The sequence below is a fragment of the Megascapheus bottae genome, chromosome 3, assembly GCF_031878675.1.
Source record: "Megascapheus bottae isolate mThoBot1 chromosome 3, mThoBot2.hap1, whole genome shotgun sequence".
NCBI lineage: Eukaryota > Metazoa > Chordata > Mammalia > Rodentia > Geomyidae > Megascapheus > Megascapheus bottae.
In genome coordinates, this window is record NC_143511.1 from 2,299,025 (window position 1) to 2,325,325 (window position 26,301).

General features: G+C 38.1%; 1 protein-coding gene and 1 non-coding gene across 2 annotated transcripts in view; one reads left to right on the top strand and one right to left on the bottom strand.

The window, feature by feature from the left end:
• Kif27 (kinesin family member 27) overlaps window positions 1-26,301 on the top strand; it is a 115,084-nt gene that overhangs the window by 2,708 nt on the left and 86,075 nt on the right. Inside the window, exons 2-5 of the mRNA XM_090329471.1 lie at window positions 3,633-3,987; window positions 11,870-12,070; window positions 15,156-16,114; window positions 24,974-25,117. Coding sequence (XP_090185597.1) covers window positions 3,690-3,987; window positions 11,870-12,070; window positions 15,156-16,114; window positions 24,974-25,117 — 1,602 coding nt within the window. The 5' untranslated portion in view covers window positions 3,633-3,689. The remainder of the gene's footprint in view (window positions 1-3,632; window positions 3,988-11,869; window positions 12,071-15,155; window positions 16,115-24,973; window positions 25,118-26,301) is intronic.
• On the bottom strand, window positions 19,395-19,498 carry LOC150064781 (U6 spliceosomal RNA). The gene has a single exon (XR_016535095.1). It is a non-coding gene; the product is annotated as a U6 spliceosomal RNA (small nuclear RNA).

Consider the following 26,301-nt stretch of genomic DNA (forward strand, 5'->3'; position numbering starts at 1 on the left):
CTTTTTTGCTTTTCTATGTATGTAGTACCTAGGAATCAAACCCGGGTCTTTGCTAGGCAAAGTGCTAGGCAAGCACTTTACCACTAGGTCAAACTCCCGGCCCTCTTTCCCTGAGTTTTTGTGCTCAAGGCTTGTGCCGTGCCACTTGAGCCACAGCTCCACTTCCTGCTTATTTTTTGGTGATTAACTGGAGATAATAGCCCCAGGGACTTTCCTGCCTAGGATGGCTTTGAACTGCAATCAGCTTGCCTAATTTCTCTTTTATATAGTAAATGGTTTTTTGTTGTTTCTATTCAAACATGAAAGTTGGTATACTTTTTTTTCTTTTTCTTTTCCAGTCCTGGGCTTGAGCTCAGGGCCTGAGCACTGGCCTTAGATTCTCTCAAGGCAAGAACCCTACCACTTGAGCCACAGCATCACTTCTAGCTTTTTCTATGTATGTGGTACCGAGGAATTTGTACATTCTAGGCAAGCACTTTACTAGGCCAAACTCCCGCTCCTAGCCCTGGTATACTTTTTTTTTTTTTTTTACTGTGTTTTATGTTGGGGTGATGTAGAGAGGGGTTACAGTTATATTCATCAGGTAGTGATAACTTCTTGAACATTGATATCCCTTCCCATGTTTTTCTCCCACTTTCCCTCCCCCCAATTTTTCTTTTATTGACTTTGCTTCTGTTATCATATCTTACAAGCAATCAATAAAAACAAAAATTAAAGTTTTTAATCCATGAATATAATGGCTCATGACTTTGTTTTGCAAAGCGCAGGTACTCTACTACTTGATCCATGCTTCCAGACCTTTTTTTTTCTCTATAATGTTTGAAGGTTTTTTTTTTTTTTAACAGTCCTGGTACTTGAACTCAGGGTCTGGGCATTGTCCTTGAGCTTTTTCAAAGCTACTACTCTACCACATGAGCCACAGCACCACTTCCACTTTTTTCTGTTTATGTGGTACTGGGGAATCAAACCTAGCACTTTATGCAAGCTAGACAAACACTCTAACACTAGGCCACACTCCTGGCCCCTATTTTGAAGTTTTCAGTGTAAACATTTTGTAACTCTTGTTAAATTTCTTCTTAAATATCGTATTCTTTTTTTATTATTATAAGGGTGATATACAGATGGGTTACAGTTACATAAAAAATTGTATTTTTGATGCTTTTGTACGTGAAATTATTTTCTTAGTTTTCACAATGCTCATTATAGTGTAGTTGTCACTATAATATATTTTTTGTGTTTGTACCAGGGTTTGAACTCAGGGCCTCAAGCACTTGCTTGGCTTTCTTGTTCACAGTTGGCACTCTGTCACTTGAGCCCTACTTGCAGTTTGGCATTTTATTGGTTAGCTGGAGATGAAGTCTCACAGCCTTTTCTACTTGGTCTGGCTTGAACTTCTGTCCTACAGATTTCAGCCTTTTGAGTAGCTAGCATTACAGGTATGTGCCACTAGTTCCTACTACCAGTTTACTTTTTTTTTTTTTTGAGACAAATTTGTGTTATGTAGCTTAGGTTAGTCTTGAACTCATGACATTCCTGTCTTTCCCTCTTTAGTGCTGGGTACAGTCATACACCCAAGATACTTGCCTCCAGTGTAATTATTAATATATTAATTTCATTAGAGCGCTTCAGAAATAAATGCAACATAGTATTTTGGAGTGGAAGAGAAAATTTTCTGTTAGTAGTTTGTGTGTGTGTGTGTGTGTGTGTGTGTGTGTGTGCGTGCACGTGCACATGTGTGTGCCAGTGCATGTGTGCCCGCACATTGTGCCAGTACTGTCCCCTACCTTTCTTTTTTTTTCTTTTTTTTTTCTTTTTTGCCAGTCCTGGGTTTGAGCTCAGGGTCGGAGCACTGTACTTGGACTTTCTCAAGGCTAGAGCTCTACCACTTGAGCCTCAGCATCACTTCTGGCTTTTTTTCTATATATGTGGTACCTAGGAATTGAACCCAGGTCTTCATGCATGCTAGGCAAACACTCTACAACTAGGCCAAACTCCCGGCCCTGTCCCCCACCTTTCTTGCTCAAAGCTGGCACTTTACTACTTGAGCCACAGCTCCATTTCTGGCTTTTTGGTGGTTAATTGAAAATAAGAGTTTCATGGACCTTCCTGTTGGAGCTGGCTTCAAACCTCAATCCTCAAATCTCAGCCTCTTGCCAGAATTACAGACATGAGCCACCATCACCTGGTTTAGTTATGTTTTTTGTTTTGTTTTGTTTTGTTTCTTGGTCATGGGACTTGAACTCTGGGCCTGGGTGCTGTCCCTGGGCTCTTCAGCTCAAAAAGGCTACCACCCTACCCCTTGAGCCACAGGGCCACTTCCGATTTTTTGATGGTTAATCGGAGATAAGAGTCACACGGACTTTAACGCCTGGGCTGGCTTTCAATCATGATCCTCAGAACTCAGTCTCCTAAGTAGCTAGGATTACAGGCATGAGCACTATGCCTGGCTAGTTATAGTTATTTTTTAAATAAGATTTAATTTTATATTTGTATGTTTTTTTTATCAGTCCTGGGACTTGAACTCAAGGCCTGATCACTGTCCTTGGGCTTTCTCAAGGCTGGACCACTTGAGCCACAGCACCACTTCTGGGTTTTTCTATGTATGTGGTTCCGAGGAATTGAACCCAGGTCTTTGTGCATGCTAGGCAAGCATTCTACCACTAGGCCAAACTCCCACCCTTATATCTTTAGTTTTACTTAATTTTAAATTTATATAGACACATTTCATGGATTCACTTTTGTTTTGGTGTACAAGAGTTTGACTTTGACCTCATGGTTGTTCATCTGCTATGTCTCCATCCTTGATTTTTGTTGGTTATTTTGGAAATGGAGTCGTATATGCTTTTTTTCCTGGTCTGACTTTGAACTGCTATCTTCTAGATCTGAGCCTCCTAAATAACTGAGATTATAGGCATGATGAGCCACTTCCTCCTAGCTAGATTTATATTTTTTAATTTTTTAACTTCTACATAAATAGATTTACTTTTAATTTTTGTTATGTTTCGTAGTAATGTTTTGTTTGAGTAAATAACTTAGAAAAGATAATGCAGATGTTTGCTTTTAATCTGTGGGTAATTCTTCATTTGTTTCCTTGTGTGAATTTTCTAGTTATTCAATATAGACAGAGTAATGAGCTAGGAACCATTACTACAGTAGAAATAAAGATAAAATGGAATCTTATGTGCTAATCACTTATCATTTTAATTTACCAATTTTGGCCCTCCTTGCCTGAACTATTTTGAAGTAAATCCCAGTGTCCTATCATTTCACCAATAAATTGGTTCATTTTACAAAACAGATTTGTACTTTTCTACTAGAAAAACCCCTAATAGAATTGGCTTTGCTGGACCGGGAGCATGGCCTATTGGTAGAGTGCATGCTTAGCATACATTAAGCCCTGGGTTTGATTCCTTGGTACCACATACACAGAAAAGGCCAGAAATAGTGCTGTGATACAAGTGGTAGAACACTAGTCTTGAGAAAGCCCAACGATAGTGCCCAGGCCCTGAGTTCAAGCACCAGAACTAGCAAAAAAAAAAAAAAAAAGAATTTGGCTTTGCTTTAAAAGATGGCAGTTTTATTAGGCTAAGTAGAGTCAATAATTAAAATTTGTCTTTTGTTTTGATACACAGAAGTCCAGATCTTCCATAAAATGGATATTTCTCACACTAGATACTGAATAAGCTGCCATGGAAGAAATACCAATAAAAGTCGCCGTAAGAATCAGACCTCTGCTTTGTAAAGAAGTTCTTCATAATCATCAAGTTTGTGTGAGAATTATTCCAAACACCCAGCAAATTATCATTGGGAGAGATAGAGTTTTTACTTTTGATTTCGTTTTTGGCAAAAATTCCACTCAAGATGAAATTTATAATACATGTATAAAGCCCCTAGTGTTGTCACTCATTGAGGGCTATAATGCAACTGTTTTTGCCTATGGACAGACTGGTTCTGGGAAGACATACACCATTGGAGGAGGCCATGTTGGTAAGATATTTATTTTTTTATTTTTTATTTTTTTATTTTGCCAGTCGTGGGCTTGAGCTCAGGGCCTGAGCACTGTCCTTGGGCTTTCTGAAGGTTAGAGCTCTACCACTTGAGCCTCAGCACCATTTCTGGCTTTTTTCTATGTATGTGATGCCGAGGAATCAAACCCGGGTCTTTGTGCATGCTAGGCAAGCACTCTACCACTAGGCCAAACTCCCGGCTCTTGGTAAGATTTTTAAACTATGACTTTTATTTGAGAAACTAGAAAGAAGCTAAAATATGGTAATAACTAATATAATAGGTATGTAACATATTGATTGAATAAGGAAAGAATAGAGTAGTTAAATGTGTTATAAGACCATTATCTCTGAGCAATGTATATTAAATATTAAAATTTAATTAAATAATTTATTATCTTTTGGAAACAAGTTTAAGCTAGTTCTAAGTATGGTGGTACACTCTTATAATCCCAGCTACTTCAGAGGTAGAGTCAGGAGGGTAGGTAATTAAATGTCAGCCTGAACAAAACTATTGGGAACCCATCTCAAAAAAAAAACAAGCTGAGCAGTAGCAGTTCAGGCCTATAATCCTAGCTACTCAGGTGGCTGAGGTCTGTCTGAGAATCAGAGTTTAAGGTTAACCCAGGCAGACAAATTCAAGAGACTTTTATTTCCAATTAATCACTAAAATGCTAGAATAACAGTTGTGACTCAGGTGGCAGAGCCCCAGCCGTGAGTAAAAGAGCAAAGCTAGAATGCAGAGTTCTGAGGTTAAGCCTTAGTACTGGCACAAAAAAATAAAAGCATGGTTCATATGATAGAGCATTGCCCAGCAGGAACAGAGCCTTTAGTTCAAATCTTAGAGCCACAAAAAAAGAAAGAAAAAGAAAGGAAGGAAGGAAAGAGAGAAAGAAAGAAAGAAAAAAAAAGAAAGAAAGAAAGGAAGGAAAGAGAAAGAAAGAAAGAAGAAAGAAAGAAAGAAAGGATGGAAGGAAGGAAAAAGAAAGAAAAGAAGGAAGGAAAGAGAAAGGAAGGAGAAAGAAAGGAAGGAAGAAAAGATGAAGACATTCATTGTTCAGTCCTTTGTTATTTTTAGTATAAGGAAAAATAGTAATGATTTGATCAAAATTTTCATTCTTAAATAAATAAGCCCAATATAAATATTAAGATTCTTGCAACCAGGATTTAGCAGTAACAGATCAACTTTACTATGTAGTTTCAAATGTGTTATTTTTAATTTAATCTAGATTTCTTTTTTCTTTTCTTTTTTTTTTTTGGTGGGGGGTGGTGGTGGTAGTACTTTGAACTTAGAGCATCACACTTATTAGGCACTCTACCACTGAGCCAACCCCACTGCCCTAGGGTTTTTTGTTTCTGTTTTTTGTTTGTTTGTTTGCCAGTTTGTTTTGCCAGTCCTGGGCTTAAGCTCAGGGCCTGAGCACTGTCTTGGGCTTTCTCAAGGCTAGAGCTCTACCATTTGAGCCTCAGCACCACTTCTGGCTTTTTTCTTTTTTTTTTTTTCTTTTTTTTTATTGTAATTAGTAAAAGGGTTACATGATATTTGCCAGATAGAAGGTGCATTAATTCACATACCTTGATACCCTTTCACATGTCTTGGTATCCGTTTCCCTCCCCCCCACACCACCCAACTTCTGGCTTTTTTCTATGTATGTGGTACTGAGGAATCGAACGTGGGTCTTCATGCATGCTAGGCAAGCACTCTACCACTAGGCCAAACTCCAGCCTTGTTTGTTTGTTTTAAGATAGGATTTCACTTCTGCTTGGTTGTGTGTTTGGACCACTGTTCCCCTTTGGAGCATATAGCTTTCTATCATTGCTAGCATGACAAGCAAGTGCCACCACATTTATTTTTGAGATGGAGTTTTACAGATTTTTCTACTAGTTGACCTGGAACATCCCAGTTGCAGTCTCTTGCATGATAGGATGATTGGCATTCACCATTGTGCTCAGCTAGGGTTTGAGAAGGAGTCTCATGAACTTTTTTTCTTAGGTTGACTTCAAACCATGATCTTCCCATTTTAGCCTTCCAAGTAGCTAGGATTACAGGCATAAGCTACCTATAAACGTATGCCATATTGTCTAGTTTCTTTTTTTCTTTTTCCTTCTGAGATAGGATCCCACCATGTGGGATGGAGTCCCAGGCTGGCTTTGAACTCTCAGTTAATTGGCCTTAATCTCCCCTGTCCTCAGATTACTTGTGTGTACCACTACACCTAGCTCTCTCATTTCTGTTTTTTTTTTTTTTTTCCAATACTGGGGCTTGAACTCAGAGCCTGAGCACTGTCCTTGGGCTTCTCAAGGCTAGAGGTCTACCACTTGAGCCACAGTGCCCAGTGCCACTTCTGTCCTTTTCTATGTATATGGTACTGAGCAATCGAATTGAGGTCTTCCTGCATGCTAGGCCTAACTCCCAGCTCACATTTCTATTTTTGAATACCTAATATTTTAGGATATTATTTCTCCTAATTGTAATAATAGTTTGGAAAAGGTAGAGTCATTGAATTTACAGTAGAACTGGTAGGAAACTTGGAAATAATTTCTCTTCATTAATAATGGTGAAGTGCAAGGCAAGGAGAGATGAACTGTTGAGTTAGGTTGCTAGAGATAAGAGTGGAGGTTTGAAAGCCAAGTCTTCTGTTTGAGACTGTCTTCTGTATTGATATTTTTTTTCCTTTTATGGTAAGGAAGGTTTTACTCAGGATGATTTTATAGGTAGAGCAAGCTGTGATAAGGGAGAAAAATTGGAATCAATTCCAAATATAGTAAGGACAAATGGGAATTTAGAACCAGGGAACAAAGTGAGACTGGTGGGTAGAAAATTACTAAGAGGTATAGCAACAATAATAAAGAGGATTTTTACCAAACTGGGCTGATCAAGTTCTTAATGAAGTCAGGCTGGGATGATCAGACATCACCTGGGAGATGGAAGTTGAGTGATTGGTATGACAATGAAGGTGAAAGTTTCTTGTTAAACTAACTTAGTAGGCTTTTTTGCTGAAACTGGTTTCTAGCTGTAGGAGAAGTTCAGGAGCTGTAATAACACTTGGTGATATGAAGAATCATGGTTCATTTTTACTTGGCATGCTTTTCTATTTAATATGTTTTTTTTTTTTTGCCAGTTGGGGCTTGGACTTGGGGCCTGAGCACTGTCCTTGGGCTTTCTCAAGGCTAGAGGTCTACCACTTGAGGCCTCAACATCACCTCTGGCTTTTTTCTATGTATGTGGTACCAAGAAATTGAACCTGGGTCTTGGTGCATGCTAGGCAAGCACTCTATCACTAGGCCAAACTCCCAGCCCCTCCTACATTTATTTTTTATTTTTTGCCAGTTCTAGGGCTTGAATCAGGGCCTTAAGCATTGTCCTTGGGCTTTCTCAAGGCTAGTGCTTTGACCTTGAGCCACAGCCCCACTTGAGCCACAGCACCACTCTGGCTTTTCTACTTATGTGATGCCGAGGAATCAAACCTGGCTCTTCATGCATGCTAGGCAAGCACTCTACCATTAGACCAAACTCCCTGCCCCCACTTCTGGCTTTTTCTATGTATTTGGTATCAAGGAATTGTACCCAGGACTTCACCACATGCTAGGCAAGCACTCTTACCACTGGGCCACTCCTGAATTTTCACTTTCCATTTTTGGAGAAACCCTTCATTTTCCTTGTCTTGCCACAGGATGGCAGTCTTATATCTTAAGTTAGGTGAAAAATCAGCAATACAATTGAATAGACTCAGATATTTTGAAAGCTTCTTACAAAATACTAACTAAATACTAAATGTCTACTTGGAAGTGAGCATTTTTGTAAGGATCATTGGTAAACTAACTTTTTGTTACTTGGAATATATTTTCCACGGTGTACAAGTTTTCTAAACTGGTGTATAAAAGCATATGTGACCTTAAGTCTCAAATTTATCTCTCTATTTTAAAGGTTGTCTCATGCAATTTTTTTTTTTTGGTAGGTCATGGGACTTGAACTAGACTTGGGCGCTGTCCCTGAGCTCTTCAGTTCAAGGCTACCGCCCTACCCTTGAGCCAAGACCCACTTCCTATTTTCTAGAGTTTATTTGGAGATAAGAGACTCAGGTCCTTTTGTACCCGGGCTGGCTTTGAACCTTGATCCTCTGATCTCAGCCTCCTGAGTAACTAGGATTATAGGTGTGAGCCACTGTGCCTGGCAGTTTTTAAAAACTAATTTTAAAGTGGTTGTAAGCATATATAAATATAAATTAAACTTACCATTTTGGTTTGTACTTTTCAGCATATAGCTCTGTGACATCAAATGCATTCATTTGGAATGAAAATAAATTGAATACATTAATACAATGTACTCTATTTCCAATATTTTTCTAGTACCACTTTAAACAAAAGCTCTGTAACCACTAAGCTTTAACTTCCCTAACTCTCTCTTTTTTGGCTCTTGTAGCTATTTCATGGAAACAGAGAATATTTGCCTTTTTGGCTTCTTTTACTTTATATATTACAGCATGTATCAGAACTTATCTCTTTCTATGGTTGGAAAATACTCCATTGTAAACATATGCTACATTTTATTTATCTTGTCCTCTGTGGATGGGCATTTGATTTATTTCCTCTTTAGCTCTTATCACTAATGCTGCTGTTCATGGTCATGCATCTGTTTGAGTCTTTCTAAGGTATTTTTTATAAAGTGATTGAAACTTTTTTTAGCCAAGGGATGGCATATATAAATGTTTATTCATAATTTTATTGTACTATCCTTTTGAAAAAAATGATTTTTGTATGGGCAAGTTCTTGCCACTTGCTAGGAAGGTATCTGACTACTGAGCTGCATCTCTGGCCCAGAGAAATGAGTCTTGATAACACAAATGACTTGTACCTCAGTCAGTGATTGAGATTCCTTCCAAGCCCCATTCCCTCCAATTGCCTAAGTAAAACAATATTTTAGTGCCCAGGTGTGTAGAATAGGTTGTCTTTGTAGGTTGTCTTGTGTAGGTTTTTTGTTTTTTGTTTTTGTTTTTGTTTTTTTTTCCAGTCCTGGGCTTGAGCTCAGGGCCTGAGCACTGCCCTTGGACTTTGTCAAGGCTAGAGCTCTACCACTGGAGCCTCAGCACCACTTCCGGCTTTTTTCTATGTATGTGGTACCAAGGAATTGAACCCGGGTCTTCACGCATGCTAGGCAAGCACTTTAACCACTAGGCCAAACTCCTGGCCCCTTGTGTAGGTTTGGTTACCTGTTTTTCTTTCTTTTTAAAAATTTGTATCAACTAGTTGTACCAGTGTACAGTTCAACATGTCCATGTTGACAATGCATCTTGACAAGAGTCATTTTCTCCCTCCTTTTCTCCCTTTTCCCCTTCTCTAACCAGTCTCATTGAGTTAACTTGTTCCACTTTCACAGATGTGCATAGATTATTCTGACTATATTAGCTTTGTTTTCCCCTCTCTGTCTGTCCCTTCTGTCTATGACCCACACCCTAGTCCAGACAACTTTCTAATGTTATAATGTTCTGTTGTGACCCTACTAGTTAATTGTTCAAAGGGATTTATTTCATCATGGTACCTCACACCTGCAGCACTATGATTTGGTCAAGTTGATTGTGGGTGTGTGTACATATTGTGTATACATATCCTGTATCTGTTTCCATATGTTTCTATTTTATGTCTAACATCCACATAAGAGAGAAAATGTGCACCTTTTGTCTTCCTGAGCCTGACTTACTTCACTTAATATGATGTTTTCCAGTCCCATTTCTCTGCAAATGAAATAATTTCATTCTTCTTTACTAGTACTCCCATGTGTGTTTGTATGTATATCCATTTTCTTTTTTTTTAATTTCTGTATTTTATTTTTTTTCATATATTTTTATTGTAATTAATAGAAGGGTTACATGATATTTGCCAGATAGAAGGTGCATTAATTCACATACATTGATACCCTTTCACATGTCTCCATTTTCTTTATCTGTTCTTTGGCGATAGGACATCTTGGTTGTTTTCAAGGCTTGGCTGTTGTGAATTGTGCTGCAATGAACATGAGTATTCAGATGCTACTATTATATCCTGAATTTATTCCTATGGATTCCCAAGGGTAGTATTGGCAGATCTTTTCCAGTGAACTGCATTAATCTGAATTTTTTATTATTAATCTTCAAATAGTTGTATGGGGAGGGGGACTCAATTCACCCTGTTCATTTATGTGCACAATGCATTTTGATCAGAGTTGTCCCTTCCATATTGTTGCTCCACCTATTCCAGCCCCACATGTCTCCATTTTTTCATATATTATATTTCATATGTTTCATTTTTACATTCAGTATTATGACTTTACTTGCCCACCATTCCTCTTAGCCCCTCACAAATCATGATATGTATGTTTCAGCTTCCTGCCACTCATTTTTTTGCTTTTATTAAAAAGAATTTATTAACATTGATTTTTACATCATATTTCAAATGACGTGTTTAACAAACAGTATTCAAGAAGGGAATCTATATACAATCACAGGCACTTAGATTTTAGAACATAATCAAAATTAGGTTAAGGGTTTGTATATCATAGATACATATTAATCAATGTAATAAAACATTATGTCTATAGAGTCATAAGTTTTTATGTCTAGGTACTTGTGTTTATATTTCCAATATCATGTCCATATCATTGGGTATGCAAATATTGAGTCCTCACTCTTACACTATTTGGATCTAATAGCCACATATTAAGGATACCATGCCCTGACACTCATTTTTAACTTTTCCTTCCTGATACTTATTTAACTTACATTAAACTCTTATTTAATTGTTCATAAGGGTTACAATATGGAATTTCGCTCCTGTGTACACCACACTCTAGTCAATTTGATCATATGTATATGTGTATGACCCAGTATGTGTTCACCAGTATGCTTGTATTTTAAGATCCACATATAAGAGAAAACAAGAGACTTTTATCTTTCTAAGCCCAGCTTACTTCACTCAGTATGATTGTTTCTAGGTCCATCCATTTTTCATCACTTTCTGATGAATGGTTTCCCTTGTGTATGTATATATTTATGTACATGTGTATTTCTATGAATAGATATAACAAAATCTCCCATTTTCTTGATCTGTCAGTTTTTGGGTTTTTTTTTTTTTGCCATCCTACGACTTGAACTCAGAGCTTAGGTGCAGTTCCTGAGCCTTTTTGATTTGATAATTATTTGGGTTTACTTTATAGGTAATCAGCAGTGAGTTATGAGACCAATATGAAAAGATTTTTTTTTTTGCCATTCCTGGGGCTTGAATTCGGGGCCTGGACACTGTCCCTGAGCTTATTCCAAGGCTAGCACTCTGCCACTTGAGCCACAGAACCACTTCTGTCTTTTTCTGTGTATGCGGTATGAAGGAATCTAACCCAGGGCTTTGTATATGCTAGGCAAGCATTCTACCACTAGGACACACTCCAGGCCCTGAAAAGATTTTTAATATACATTGCTGACTTTATAGCAATGTTACAGAACCTATATTGCAGGATACAGGATACTATGAACCTCCTACTTACTTATTTGCCTTATATCATTTATTCTTTATTGCCTGTTTCTTTTCAGAAGAATTCAACAACACAGAGATTTTCCCCTCATTTTGTTCACAAAAGTTTCCCATAGCCCTAGAATAGTGTATAACACATATAGGCATTAAATAAATTGTTGCTGAATGAGTGCCTGATGAGGTCTGTGTAAGGAGATTCATGTGAAAACTTTTGCTAATGAATTTTACAATTTTGTGGTTTTAAACTTTAACAATGGAGAAATATAAGAAAATTCATATAGTATAAAATTTTGATTGTAGATATATGTGTATAGATGTGTATATTTCAAAGCTCCAGATTTGCTTTCCTTTTCTTAATTTTTCAGCATCAGTAGTAGAGGGTCAAAAGGGTATCATTCCTCGAGCTATCCAAGAAATATTTCAAAGCGTCTCTGAAAATACTAACATTGACTTTAATATAAAAGTATCCTACATAGAAGTATACAAGGAAGACTTAAGAGATCTTCTAGAACTGGAGACATCCATGAAAGATCTTCACATCCGAGAAGATGAAAAAGGAAACACAGGTAAAGTACTCTACTTAAGTAAATGCCTTCAGATTGCAAACAGATGTTCTGACTTTTGCCTATGTGTGCTAGACAGTGCTCTACCACTTGAGCCATACTCTGAGCTCTCAATATAGCTATAATTCTATTTCTGGATATATTCCAAGGAAGTTTAAAAAACTGATATAAGCAAAATGAATTTTTACATTTTTATTTATTTACTTTTGAGGCACTTAGAAAGCTAGAGCTATATTCATGTTAGGCAAGCACTATATCTGAAGCCCTTGTTTTTGGTTTTAAATTAAGTAGCTTTTTGCTTATCTTGTGAAAAAGTAGTTCTTCAGACTGGGTAAAAGTATTCATTTGTAATTCACAGGACAGTTTTCCTATTATTATCTTACCTCTGAGCTGATACTGGCTACATTTAATTTTATACTTTTGGGCTCCCAAGGATCCCCTGAGATGAGGGATGGCTGTTCACCTATTTTTTTCTCATCCTTTTTTTTGGCAGTACTGAGGTTTGAATTTAGAACCTTGTGCTTGCTAGCCAGGTATTCTACCCCTCAAACTATGTTGTCCATCCTATTTTTCTCTTTTTCATATAGGATCTCATGTTTTTGCCTTAGTAAACTTGCACTCCGATGCTCTTATGTAGGTGCTATGACATCACACCAAAGTTATTGGTTAAGATGGGGGGCTTAATAACTTTCTGCCTTGGCTGGCATCAAACTTCAGTCATCTAGTCTTTGTAATCCCAAACAGCTAGAATTACAGGTATGAGCTACCATACTCAATTCCTTTTTTAAGAGCTCAGAGCTTGAGTTTTGCTTTGTAATGCTTCTTGAGGTCTGACTTTTTGTGTGTGAGGTCTGACTTTTTGCTGAAGATGCTGCCAGAATGATTTCCTGGACGAGATTGCTAGCATTTAGGAAAGGAAAACGGATATCAGCCTTCAAATTGCAGTGAATCTTGCTCCCTGCAGGCCTGTTCTGGCTGTCATGTTATTCCTGGATTCTTGGATAAACTTGTTTTTGCCTTGTTTTTTTAGAAAGAAAGTGACCATGTTAGCTTATGGTCATATTAGATAACCCTATGTAAGTTTATCTCTTCTGAGTAGAAATCAGACTGATATTTTGAGCTTCTTGAACCTATGGTCATAATTACTGAGGTTTCTGTAGTATATAACAAAATGACCAAAACAATCTATGCTAATTATAAGACATAAAAAGATAGAAGTATGGACTACATTATTATTCCTAATAAAGTAGATGTGTGTATTTTTCATAAATGAAGCAAGTCTTACAAAAATTTGAAGGGCCATACAAAATTATCTTAAGACGAATTGCCATCTTATGTAGAATTCTATCCACAACCACAATAATACATTTGATTGACAAATTGCTTTAACACCCCACCTCCCCATCCCTGAAGCAGTGTTGCCTTCCCTGGCTACTACAAAATAAGTGTCACCTGAAATGATGTTTTTTTTTTTCTTTGACAGTCCTGGGGCTTGAACTCAGGGCCTGAACACTTGTCTGTGGACGTTCCCAAGGCTGGAGCTCTACCACAGCACCACTTCCAGCTTTTTCTATGTATGTCGTACCAAGGAATCAAACCCAGGGCCTTTGTGCATTCTAGGCAAGCACTGTACCACTAGGCTGAATTCCAGGCCTGAATAATGATTTTTTTTTAATATTGATTTCCAGGCCTGACTCCTTAGAGATTCTGATTTTTCGTCTATTGTAGGGTCTGGATATTGACATTAAGGTATTGTATAGTCCTGAGGTTTTTAGCTCTGCCTGTTTATATACAGGTAATTTAGAACTTTATTTGCTTTTTTCATATATTTTTTATTGTAATTAATAGAAGGGTTACATTATATTCACCAGATAGAAGGTGCATTATTTCAATACATTGATATCCTTTCTCATGGTCTTGGTCCCCATTTCCCTTCCCCCACCCCCACCCCTCATCTTGGTTGTTTTTGTTTTTGTTTTGTAGTATGAGGCTTGAATGCTCAGGGTCTTGAGAGCTTATTAAGGCAAGTATTCTGCAACTTGAGCCAAACCTCTAATCTTTACAAAATTTGAGTTACTTTTCTGATAGGATCTCCTACTTTTGCCTGGGACCAGTCTTGGGCCATATAGACCTCCCATAGAGCTGGGATTACAGATGTGCACCACCATGCCCATGTTCTTTGAGATAGGTCTTGTTCATTTACCTAGCCTAAGCTGACTTTGAACCTTGGTTTTCCTGACTCCCAAGTAATTGGGACTAATCCCAATTCACCATACTTGACCTAGAATTTTACATGAACAAAGTATCGTGATAGAAATAATATAAATAAAATAATTTATTTGCAGAGTAACAATGATGTGGCAGGATCTCAAAGAGCAAGGAACTGAGTTTTGCTCCTTGGATTAAAATCTCAAATAACCAATTTTATTTGTATTCAAATTTTGGTTTATCATTGATTGTGAGTCTATAACACACACACACACACAAACAAAACTTAAGACTAAGGATGATTTAAACTGCAAAGAAATTAATTTCTTTCAATTTTCTGCTGATTAGCTCTGTTATGTACTTAAATCTGTGAATCAGTGTTGGAGTTTTAGTGTTGTTTTTGTTTTGTTTTGTGAATTGAACCTAAACCCTCTTGTATGCTAAATATATACTCAACCATGGAGCAATACTTCCAGCTCAAGAGTTTTTCCTTTGGTCATTAATTTTAAAGGCTTAAGTGTGACGTTGGGCTTAAAAAGGAAGAAAGAGAGAGAGTGTGTGACAGAGAGATAGAGACAGAGATCCAGACAGATAGACAGACAGAAACAGAGACAAAGACAGAGACAGAGAAAAAGAAAGGAGAGAAGGAAAGGAAAGGAAGGAATCCATTAGATTCCTTTTAGAGTTGAAACAAATGGTTCCATTGGGAAATTATTCTTAAATTATTTAAATGAGATACATGACGTTATTATTTGCAGTGCTATAGTTTTCAAAGTGGCTGTCTTGATAGGGCTGTTTGGCAAATGGTAACTGTTATCTGTATAACTGTACTGGGTCTTGTTAGAAACTTGCTTTTAAATTTTGTTGTTGCTATATCCAGTGATCGTTGGGGTCAAGGAATGCCATGTAGAGAGTGTGGATGAAGTGATGAGTCTCCTAGAGGTCGGGAATGCTGCTAGACATACGGGAACCACGCACATGAATGAGCATTCCAGCAGGTCACATGCAATTTTTACCATCAGCATTTGTCAAGTTGAGAAAAATGCAGAGGCATCTGATGATGGATCATGGTACTCCCATCGGCATATCATCTCCAAGTTCCACTTTGTAGATTTGGCTGGATCAGAACGCGTAACCAAAACAGGGAACACTGGTGAACGGTTCAAAGAATCCATTCAAATCAACAGCGGATTGCTAGCCTTGGGAAACGTAATAAGTGCTCTTGGGGACCCACGCAGGAAGAGCTCACATGTTCCATACAGGGACGCTAAAATTACTCGGCTTCTGAAAGACTCCCTGGGAGGCAGTGCCAAGACTGTCATGATCACCTGTGTCAGCCCGTCCTCCTCAGACTTTGATGAGTCTTTAAATTCTCTCAAATATGCCAACAGAGCTCGCAACATTAGAAACAAACCCACTTTAAACGTTAGCCCCAAGTCAGATCGTATGGATGAAATGGAATTTGAAATTAAGTTGCTGAGAGAAGCTTTGCAAAGCCAGCAGGCTAGTGTCAGCCGAACTAGCCAGGTCCTTGGAGAGAGCACTCCTGATAAAAACAGGATCCATTTTCTAGAGGAACAAGTAGCTCAGTTACAAGGGGAATGTCAGGGCTACCAAAATTGTATAGAGGAAGCTTTTACCTTCCTGGTGGACCTGAAAGGTGCTGTTAGATTAAACCAGAAGCAGCAAGATCAAATTCAGGAGTGGTTTAACATGACCCAAGAGGTCAGAAAGGCCTTCCTCCCTTCATTCCAAGGAAGCCAGAGCACTGGAGACCTGGAAGAAGGACCACAGCATGTTTCAGTTCTCCAGCTGAGAAGAGAGCTTAAGAAATACCAGGTACTAAGACATTACTTTCATGATAACTTGTTTATGAACTACATGCATTTGAGCAAACCAATTTTAAACGACTGCAGTTAATGGTGCTTTTAAGAAGAATTCCATTTACCTTTTGGCTTCCTCTCTTTCTACTCTCTGTTGTTTCTTCTTCATGATTTTTGACTTGATTGGTTTCCCTTCTCCTTTTCATGGTTAAAATATAGTTCCATATGTTCTATGTATTCAATAGATCATGTGTGATATTTTGCTATCAACTTAGAGGGTAAAAGATGTTTTCAGAACCAACCAAGTTTTACTTTATTAAGTTCTTTCTCTGGGTCTATAGTTCTTTAGAAAATATTTCATTCCTTGAGTATAGATTTAATAAACATTGAAATTAATGCATTTGACACTATTTAAGCGATGTAGGAATGGATAGGTATGCATAATGCTATGTATTTCTTGAGTTGAAAATAAATTGCCCCATTTACCATTTGAAAAAACATTTATGGCATGAATATTCTGTGTCACAGGGAGATAGTGTGGAACAAGACACATCTGATTCTCCTTTTGTGGCATTTACCATAAGAATCTTTCCTTAAGTAACCTGGTTCTCAATTTCTAAGGTGTCATCTATTTCATAATATAGGAAAGCACCACTTTCTGGTGCAAAATGGGTTCTCTATACATTCTTGTATATATTAGAAAGAAGCCATTTATATATTATTCTCTATGGTAGCACTTTGCAAACATTTTCAAAAAATGAATAGAAAGCAGATGCAGGTGGCTCACACCTGTAATCCTAGCTACTCAGGAGGCTAAAATCTGAGGATCATGGTTCAAGAAAGTCCATAAGACTTTTATCTCCAATTAACCATCAGAAAACTGGAAGTGGTGCTGTGGCTCCAGGAGTAGAGTGCTAGTCTTGAGCTGAAGAGATCAGGGACAACATCCAAGCCCAGATTTCAAACCCCACAACTGACCAAAAGGCAGTTTCTTTAACCTTTTTCTTTCTTTTTTTTAATGGCCAGTCCTGAGGATTGAATTTAGGGCTTGGACATTATCCATGAGAATTCTTAAGCTAATGCTCTACCACTTGAGCCATAGTACCACTTCTGGCTTTTTCTCTGAATGTGGTACTGAGGAATGGAACCCAGGTCTCGTGTATGCCAGGCATACACACTACCATAAGACTGTGCTCTGGACCCCTAGCCTTTATCTTAATAAAAGGGAATTGGATTTCATATTTGCTTTTAGCAGTTTTTTTAGCATATGTTGTTGAAGTTAGGGTAAAAAATTCAGCCTTATTACACTTGTGTTTGTAGTATTTAATAACTTTTCCAGATAACTAGAAATTTTTCTTTAATTTTTTTCAAGGTTCAAGGAAAATATTCTATTACTTGAGCAGCCTTTTTTATTTGTTGATTTATTTTAATTAACTAATTTTTGCCAGTCCTGGGGCTTGAACTCAGGGCCAACATTCTACCCTTGGGCTTTCTCAAGGCCAGCCCTCTATCCTTGAGTCACAGCACCACTTCTGGCCTTTTATGTCTGTCTAGTACTGGGGAATTGAATCCAGGGCTTCATGCATGCTAGGCAACCATTCTACCACTAGTCCACACTCCCAGCCCATTGTTTTATTTTTTGAGATAGTACCCTGTTAACTTGTCCCAGGGTAGCCTCCAGCTCCAGAATCCTCTACCTTCTGAGCAGCTGGATGACAAGCATGCACTACCATGCTGGCCTAGGAGCAGGGGGGGGGGGAAGAGAGAGAGAGAGAGAGAGAGAGAGAGAGAGAGAGAGAGAGAGAGAGAGAGAGAGAGAGAGAGAGAGAGAGAGGAGAATGCACTCACGCACCTGCACATGCTAGTACTGTTGCTAGAACTCAGGGCCTTAAATGATTGCTTGGTCTTTTCTGTTCAAGATGGATGCTCTACCACTTGAGCCATGCCTTTTTAAACTTTTTGCTGGTTAGTGGTAAATAACAATGTCTTGGATTTGTCTTCCCTGGCTAGCAATCCTCAGATCTCAGGCTTGTTAATAGCGAGGATTGTAAGTGTTAGCCACTAGTGCTACTGGTACTTAGCTTAAGAGATTCTTTTTTCATTGCTATACAGAACTTAATAAGTAGAAATTTCCTGTGTTTACTTGTAGTATGTGCTTTGAAATAGTTTTTGTTTTGTACCTGTACCAGGGCATGAATTCATAGCTTCAAATTATTGCTTGGCTTTTTATCTAACAACTAGCACTGTACCATTTGAGCTATGCTACAAAATTGGGGATAGTCTCGAGTATTTTTCTGCCAGGTGTGGCTTCAGACCTCAATTCTTTTATCTCAGCCTCTTGTGTAAGCTAGGATTACACAGGTAAGCCACCAGTTCTTGGCTGAAATTTTGTTTTTTAATATCAAGATTTGCTGTCTCCACATTTTGAGAATAAAAGATCATTTAGAAAATAAATTGTAGGGCAAGCAATTATTCCAAGTGTTAAAACACATTATTATAAACCTAATAATACCAAGATTATTACTTTTGTAATTTTTGTGTATGTAACTAGAGTTGAACCCAGGGTCTTGTGCATGGTAGGCCTGTGCCTAACCATTTGAATTATGCTCTTTTGTTTGCATTTTGTCCTGAGGGACTAGTCTCACTAGCTTTTCTCAGGGCTGGCCTTAAACTCAATCCTTCTGCATCCATTCCCCAAATAGTTGGGAGTACATATATTAGATACCATGCCTGGTTATTACATTTATTAGCATCACCAGTGAGCTCACAGCTCAAATCCTATGTATTTATTGGAAGCTATCAAGTTTGTAAGTGGCAGAAATGTTTTCTGATTTTTTTGTGTAAAATTCAAGCATTATCATTTCTAGCAACATCAAGTTTTCCTTAAAATGTAAGTCCTCATTTTTTTTTTTTGCCAGTCCTGGGCTTGAGCTCAGGGTGTGAGCACTGTCCTTGGACTTTCTCAAGGCTAGAGTTCTACCACTTGAGCCTCAGCACCACTTCTGGTTTTTTTTTTTCTACATATGTGGTACCAAGGAATTGAACCTGGGTCTTCATGCATGCTAGGCTAGCACTCTACCACTAGGCCAAACTCCCTGCCCCATAAGTTCTCATTTTTGAGAAAATGTCTGCACATACTCAAGTCTGAATAGCCATGGTTTATTATTCCTCTAAACTTAGTTTGTTATTCTTGTTACATAGCCCAGGGTGGCCTCTATTTCACCATCTTGTTACCTCAGTCTCCTGAGTACTGCAATTTTATGCATGCACATCTATGCCTAGTTTGTCATTTATTTTTAAATATGGAACACTTCACAAATTTGCATGTAATCCTTGTTCAGGGACCATGGTAATCTCTGCATACTTCCACGTTTAGTGTATGTATTGCCAAAGTGAGCACCAGTTTGTCATTTTGAAGTTGCTAATGCTGATTATAATTCAGCTGCACAAGTGCTTAAGTGCATTTCCCACATACAGCTTTTCCCACATACAGACTCCAGAGTTGAATTTTTTTATGTCCATCTTGAGGCTGGAACTCAGGACATGGATGCTGTCCCTAAACTTCTTTTGCTCAAGGCTAGCACTCGACCACTTCAGTCACAGCGCAACTTCCAGCTTTTTGGTGGTTCATTGGAGATGAGAGTCTCATGGATTTTCCTTCCCAGGATGGCTTCAAACCTCAGATCTCAGCCCCCTAAGTAGCTAGGATTACAAGTGTGAGCCATAGGCATTTGGCAAGGTAATACCTTTTTGTTTTAAATTATTTTTTTCTTTCTTTTTTATGAAAGGTAGTAACCATGACTTGCCTCTCTCCTATACAAAATAAGCCCTTCCTTATTACTATAAGAAACTGTTAGGTTGAACTTCAGGATAATACAGGAGTTGGTAAGAACAACCATTTTTCCTTTATCTTGCTTCTTAGGTGGCTGAAATTGGAAGCCCATATTGCCTCCTATTAAGGGGTAGGAAAGTGTTATTTTTTCTCTCTCCCTCTGTTAGAAACTCTAAAATTAAATTTGCTCTAGATTATGCTTTCTAAAGATATTAACAGTCTTGCTGGAAAAGAATAACATGATCAGATTATTCTGGAGAATGCTAAGTGGCAAAAAGCAAAGTTTTCTTTTTTCTTTCTTTCTTTCTTCCTTTCTTTCTTCCTTTCTTCCTTCCTTCCTTTCTTCCTTCCTTCCTCCCTCTCTCTCTCTTTCTTTCTTTCTTTCTTTTTTTGCTAGTCATGGAGCTTGAACTCGGGGCCTGAGCACTGTCATTGGGCTTTTCTCAAGGCTAGCACTCTGCCACTTGGGCCACGGCACCACTTCCAGCTTTTTCTATGTATGTGATACCGAGGAATTGAACCCGGGTCTTTGTGCATGCTAAGCAAGCACTCTTACCACTAGGCCAAATTCCCAGCCCTGCAAAGTTTTCTTAATTGTAAGATTTTACAAAACTTGGAAATTGCTAATGAATATTATCAAGCCCAAAGTAAGAGACACGCTCCTCTCCCCTATTTATTGGGGTCTGGAATCTTGCAGGACTAATGATCTCTGGGTACTACTGGATAGCAAATGATAAAAACCACTTATTATTCCACATATTTTTGTTTTGGCAGTATTCCTGGGATTTGAACTCCAGGTCTGGAGCTCTTTCTGGGCTGATTTGTTAGCATCTGAGTTTTGCAGCAAGCCTAGTTTTACTCTGGTTATTTTAGAGCTAGAGTCTGCTGTATTTTTCTGCCCAAGATGACTTCCAATTTCAGTCCTCAGGCTATCAGTCTCTTGAGTGGCTCAGATTACTTAGAGGCATGAACCACTGAGTCTGGCCCTTCCTTTTACAAAGGGAGATACAAAAACAGTGATTAAGAAGGGTGTCTCCTGGATACCGTTGGCTTGCACCTGTAATCCTAACTGCTCAGGAAGCTGAGAGCTGAGGATTTCAGTCAAAGCCAGCCTTGCAGGGAAGTTTGTGAGACTTAACCAACAAAAGTCTGGAAGAAGAGCTGTGATTCAATTCCTAGAGTGCTAGCACTGTGCAGAAAACTTCAGGGACAGCACCCGGGCCCCAGGACCAACACACACACACACAGACACACACACAGACACACACACACACACACACACACACACACACACACACACACACACACACACGCACACTGCCCAGATGTAATAAGGCTTAATAATTGTTAGCTATTGTCTCCTCTCTCCTATTTATTTATTTGATTACCTGCCCTGTACTTAGGCATGTGAGGTATCAACTTTAGTCTTCCTAGGTAAGAACATATCCCATGGGTCCCTGTGAAGGTAGCTTGGTGAAGTGTGTTGCTTAGGGAGATTACTTGGCAACATGACTAGAGGGCAGCTTGTGTGAGGGACTGTTTTTCTCAGCCCTGCTTCTTTTCTATTAGACAAGCAAATAAGCTTATTAAAAACTTTTTTTTTCCAGTCCTGGGCTTGAGCTCAGGGCCTGAGGACTGTCCTTGGATTTTTCTCAAGGCTAGAACTGTACCACTTGAGCCTTAGCACCATTTCTGGCTTTTTCTAAGTATGTGGTACCAAGGAATTGAACCCAGGTCTTCGTGCATGCTAGGCAAGCACTGTACCACTAGGCCAAACTCCTGGCCCAAAACTTTTTGGCCAAGATGAGATTGTGGGCCATTTCACAAGTGGAATATTAGCCATATTATTGAAAAGGAAGTAGCATTTATTGAAGTTACCATCTCTCATAAATATCTCTAAGGGACTTTGTCATTGGGGGGTGTGTGTGTGTGTGTGTGTGTGTGTGTGTGTGTGTGTGTGTATTTAGACAGGTAGTAGGGCTTGGACTCAGGCCTGGTGGGCTTTATTCTTTGGCTTCTTTTTTTTACTCAAGGTTGGTTCTTTATCACTTTAGCCACATCTATACTTCTGGCTTTTTGCTGGTTAGTTGGAGAAAATATTTCATGGACTTGCCTGCGTAGGCTGGCTTTGAGCTTCAATCCTCAGATCTCAGTCTCCTGAATACCTAGGATTATAGACATGAGTCTTGAGCACCCAGATGATTTTGTTTCCTTTTGTATTTTGAGTACAAGAGTAGACAATGAAGATAAATGTATTGAATAAACATTGAAATAAATAGAAATCAAATAAACCAAAATTATAAAACTTTATAGAATATTTAACTATGCAGAATAGGAGCTAAGTTAAACTTATGAAATTAAAAAATTGCATTTGAATGAGGAACAATTTTCATTGTTGTAGTTACTCTTTATGGTCTTTAATATGGTATACAACTATATATATATATATATATATAGATATATATATAGATTTTTTTTTTTTTTTTTTGCCAGTACTGGACTTAAGCTCAGGGCCTGAGCACTGTCCTTGAATTTTTCTCAAGGCTAGAGCTCTACCACTTGAGCCTCAGCACTACTTCCGGCTTTTTTTTTTCTAAGTATGTGGTACCAAGGAATCGAACCCGGGTCTTCGTGCATGCTAGGCAAGCACTCTACCACTAGGCCAAACTCCCGGCCCTGGTATACAACTATATTATAATACTAAAATACAACTATATTTATAATATGGACCATATTATAAAGACCATTAGGATCGTAAGAATCTCAGAGAAGCTGCCTATATCCTAGGTACTCAGGGGGCTAAGATCTAAGGGTCACAGTTGAAAGGCAGCCTGGGCAGGAATGTCTGTGAGACTCTTTTCTCCAATAAACTACTCAGAAAAAGCTGCAAGTGGTAGAGGGCTAGCTTTCATCACAGAGAGGCTCAGGTCCTAAATTCAAGCCCCACAGTCAGAAATAAACAAAAAACAAAAAACAAAACAACAACAACAACAACAAAAACCCTCCAAGCAAAGGAAGGACTTAACCTAAAGTCTCACTAAACAAGGCTCAGTGCAGGGTCTGATCACTACCATGCTACTTCCAGAAGAGTCACACATGTGCTATGTCTTGGATTAAGTTGCATTTGTAAAGTAAAATATATTTTTGCCAGTGAACCACTCATTCTTGGCTTTGTAGCTTTGTAGTAAAGAGCAGAAATGTTCGATTCAGTTAGGGCCTAGAATTGAATTTTAGATATTGTATCATTTTGGGAAGAGATTAAAATCTCATTGAGCCTTAGGTTTTTTTTTTTATGGAAAGAAATCATGTCAATTTAGGGAGAGTTTCAGATTACAAATTATATGGCATGAAGTAGGCACTTGACAAATAATTTTATGTTTATTCAATTTAAAAATTACTATTATTTATTTTTATTAGTTATGGGGCTTGAACTCTGGGCCTAGGCGCTGTCCCTGAGCTCTCCTGGGATCACCCTACCCCTTGAGCCACAGTGCCACTTCCAATTTTCTAGTAGTTAACTGGAGATAAGAGTTTCATGGGCTTTAGTGCCTGGGCTGGTTTTGAACCACGATCCTCAGATCTGAGCCTCCTGAGTAGCTAGGATTACAGGCATGAGCCACCTCACCCAGCTCCATGAGACTCTTATCTCCAATTAACCTCCAGAAAACCAGAAGTGGCATTATGGCTCAAGTGGTAGAGTGCTAGCCTTGGTATGAAGAGCTCAAGCCCAGGACTGGCAAAAAAAAAAAAAAAAAAAAAGAAAGAAATTAATAAAATCAGATAACTGCATTTTCTTTCTTCAAAATACATCTCTTCATTGTGAAAGCATATAAAAATCCTCAAATATACTTCATTTAAATGCTTGTATTGTAGTGTTTTGTAACTTTTTAAAATTTAATTTAATTTTATTGTAAAAGTGATATTCAGAGAGGTTACAGTTACATAAGTAAGGTAATGAGTACATTTCTTGTTAACCATTGTTACCCTTCCCTCATTTTCTCCCATTTTCCTTCCCCCCAACTTTCCTCCCTGCCAAATTATAAAGTTCATTTCCAACATAGTATCTTGTGATTATCACTGTTGCATTGGTTCACCCTTTGTCATTTTTCCCACCGTTTTATTATTCCCCTTTCCTTCCCTTCCGCAAATCAAATAAATGTATATATAGACAAAGAGTACCAAAATCAAAAAGAGTGACAACAGAGATAAACCAAAGGGGAAAAAACTTCACACAGTACATTGAAAAAATTTTAAAAAGACCTCTTGTTTCCATAACTCTTTGTTTGTTTTTGCCAGTCTAGGTGCTTCAATTCAGGGCCTGAGCACTGTCCTTGGGCTTTCTCAAGGCTAGAGCTCTACCACTTGAGCCACAGCACCACTTTCAGCTTTTTTTTATGTATGTGGTATGAGGAATCGAACCTGAGTTTTCATGTATGCTAGGCAAGCACTCTACCACTAGGCCAAATTCCCGGTCCTGTTCTTAGTTTTACAGTTTGGAAATACCTGAACTTTAAAAACACACATGAGAATCTCATAGCGTTTCTAGCAGACTTGTTAAAAATCTTACCAGATATACTGTAAAATCCTGATAACTAGTTTTATTTATTTTTATCTTTTATTATTGGGGTACCACTAGAGAGGTTACAGTTACATTCATCAGGTAGTGGGTACATTACTTCTTGAACTTTGTTACCCCTTAACATGCTTTTTTCTCCCACTTCCCCTCCCCTTACCCCTTTCCACTCATCTTGGTTTTCCCTTACCTTCCCTTTTTCAAATAAAGAAATAAATGCCTATCTAGTTTTCATATGAAAGTCAAGAAAGCCTTGTCTTTCTGGTAATGAATTGCAAGGGTATAGCAATACTAGGTTCCTCACCTGTTGGGGGTTTTATTTATAAAGAAACCAGGAAAAAAGTTGAAAGGGGAAAAGGAAAGAAAATATGTTTGTTGTCTACCTATGATGCTAATAGTTTCGTGATATCATAAGGTTCTCTTGAGTATTGTCCCTGGTGAATGTCATGTTTTCCTTCTTTTCTATGCAGTGTGCTCTGGCTGCTGCTGACACAATATTTAATCAGAAGGAAATGGAGGTAAAGGAATTAAAGAAACAAGTTCAAGAGTTGATACTGGAAAACAAAGGATATATTGTATCTTTGAAAGAAGCACAGAAAGTGAATAGATTACAGGTAGGGTTTCTTAATGTATCTAGTTCTGTAGATATAATACTGAAATAAAACAGTATTTTTAACTTAATTTTTATATTTATCTTTAAGTAATTGTACAAAGGGGTTTCAAAATTCAACATATCAATTATGAATATAATACACCTTGATAAATGTCACCCTTTCCATGGTTCTTTCCTCTCCCTCAATCCTATCCATCCCCTAAAGCTAAATTATTTGAGAAAAGTTTTATTTTTAGTCTAACTTCTGTTTCAAAAATGAAGATAATTCCTAGAAATTTAATTTATACAGTATATGTTTATATTTTCTTCATTCTTATCCCTTCAGTTGTTTGTGAAGTTAGTACACAGCAGCATATATCACACTTATAATCCAAGCTACTCAGGGACTAAGATCTGGTAGATCAAGGATTGAAGCCAGCCAGGCAGAAAAGTCTAAAAGATTTGTATTTCTATAATTAACCATCAAAAAGCTGCTCTGTGGGGCTGGGAGTTTGGCCTAGTGGTAGAGTGCTTGCCTAGCATGCACGAGAGCCTGGGTTCGATTCCTCAGTACACATACATAGAAAAATGCTGGAAGTGGTGTTGAGGCTGAAGTGGTAGAGCCCTAGCCTTGAGAAAATATAAGGACAGTGCTCAGTCCCTGAGTTCAAGCCCAGGACTGGCCAAATCAAAAGTAGTAGAGCACTGGCATTGAACTGAAGATCTGAGGAACAGCCCAGGCACAGAGTTCAAGCACCGCAAACAACAACAACAAAATCTATGAAATGGCAGTGGTGGTTTTAAGCTAAGCAAAAATAGAGTAGAAACTGGTAAAATACATATTTGTGTGTAAGCAAAATAGCCAGACTTATGCATTAGAACAGGATAGCAACTTGAAAAAAAATTTTGTTTTCCATCTCACTAGGTCCTGTCTCTTAATTTATTCAAGTAAGTAAAATGCTGGGTTTTATAATCATTGCTCTGAATATTAGAAAATCATAATATCTCTCATTAACCAACAAAGACCAGGAACTGGGGCTTCGTTCAAATGGCAGAGTATCAGGCAAGAGAAGAAAAAATTGAAGTAAGAACTTGAAGTTCTTGATCCAGAACCTGCATAGTAACAGAGCAGCCGCCTGGTGATGGTACCTCACACCTATAATCTTAGCTACTCAGGAGGCTAAGATCTGAGAATCAAAGTTTAAA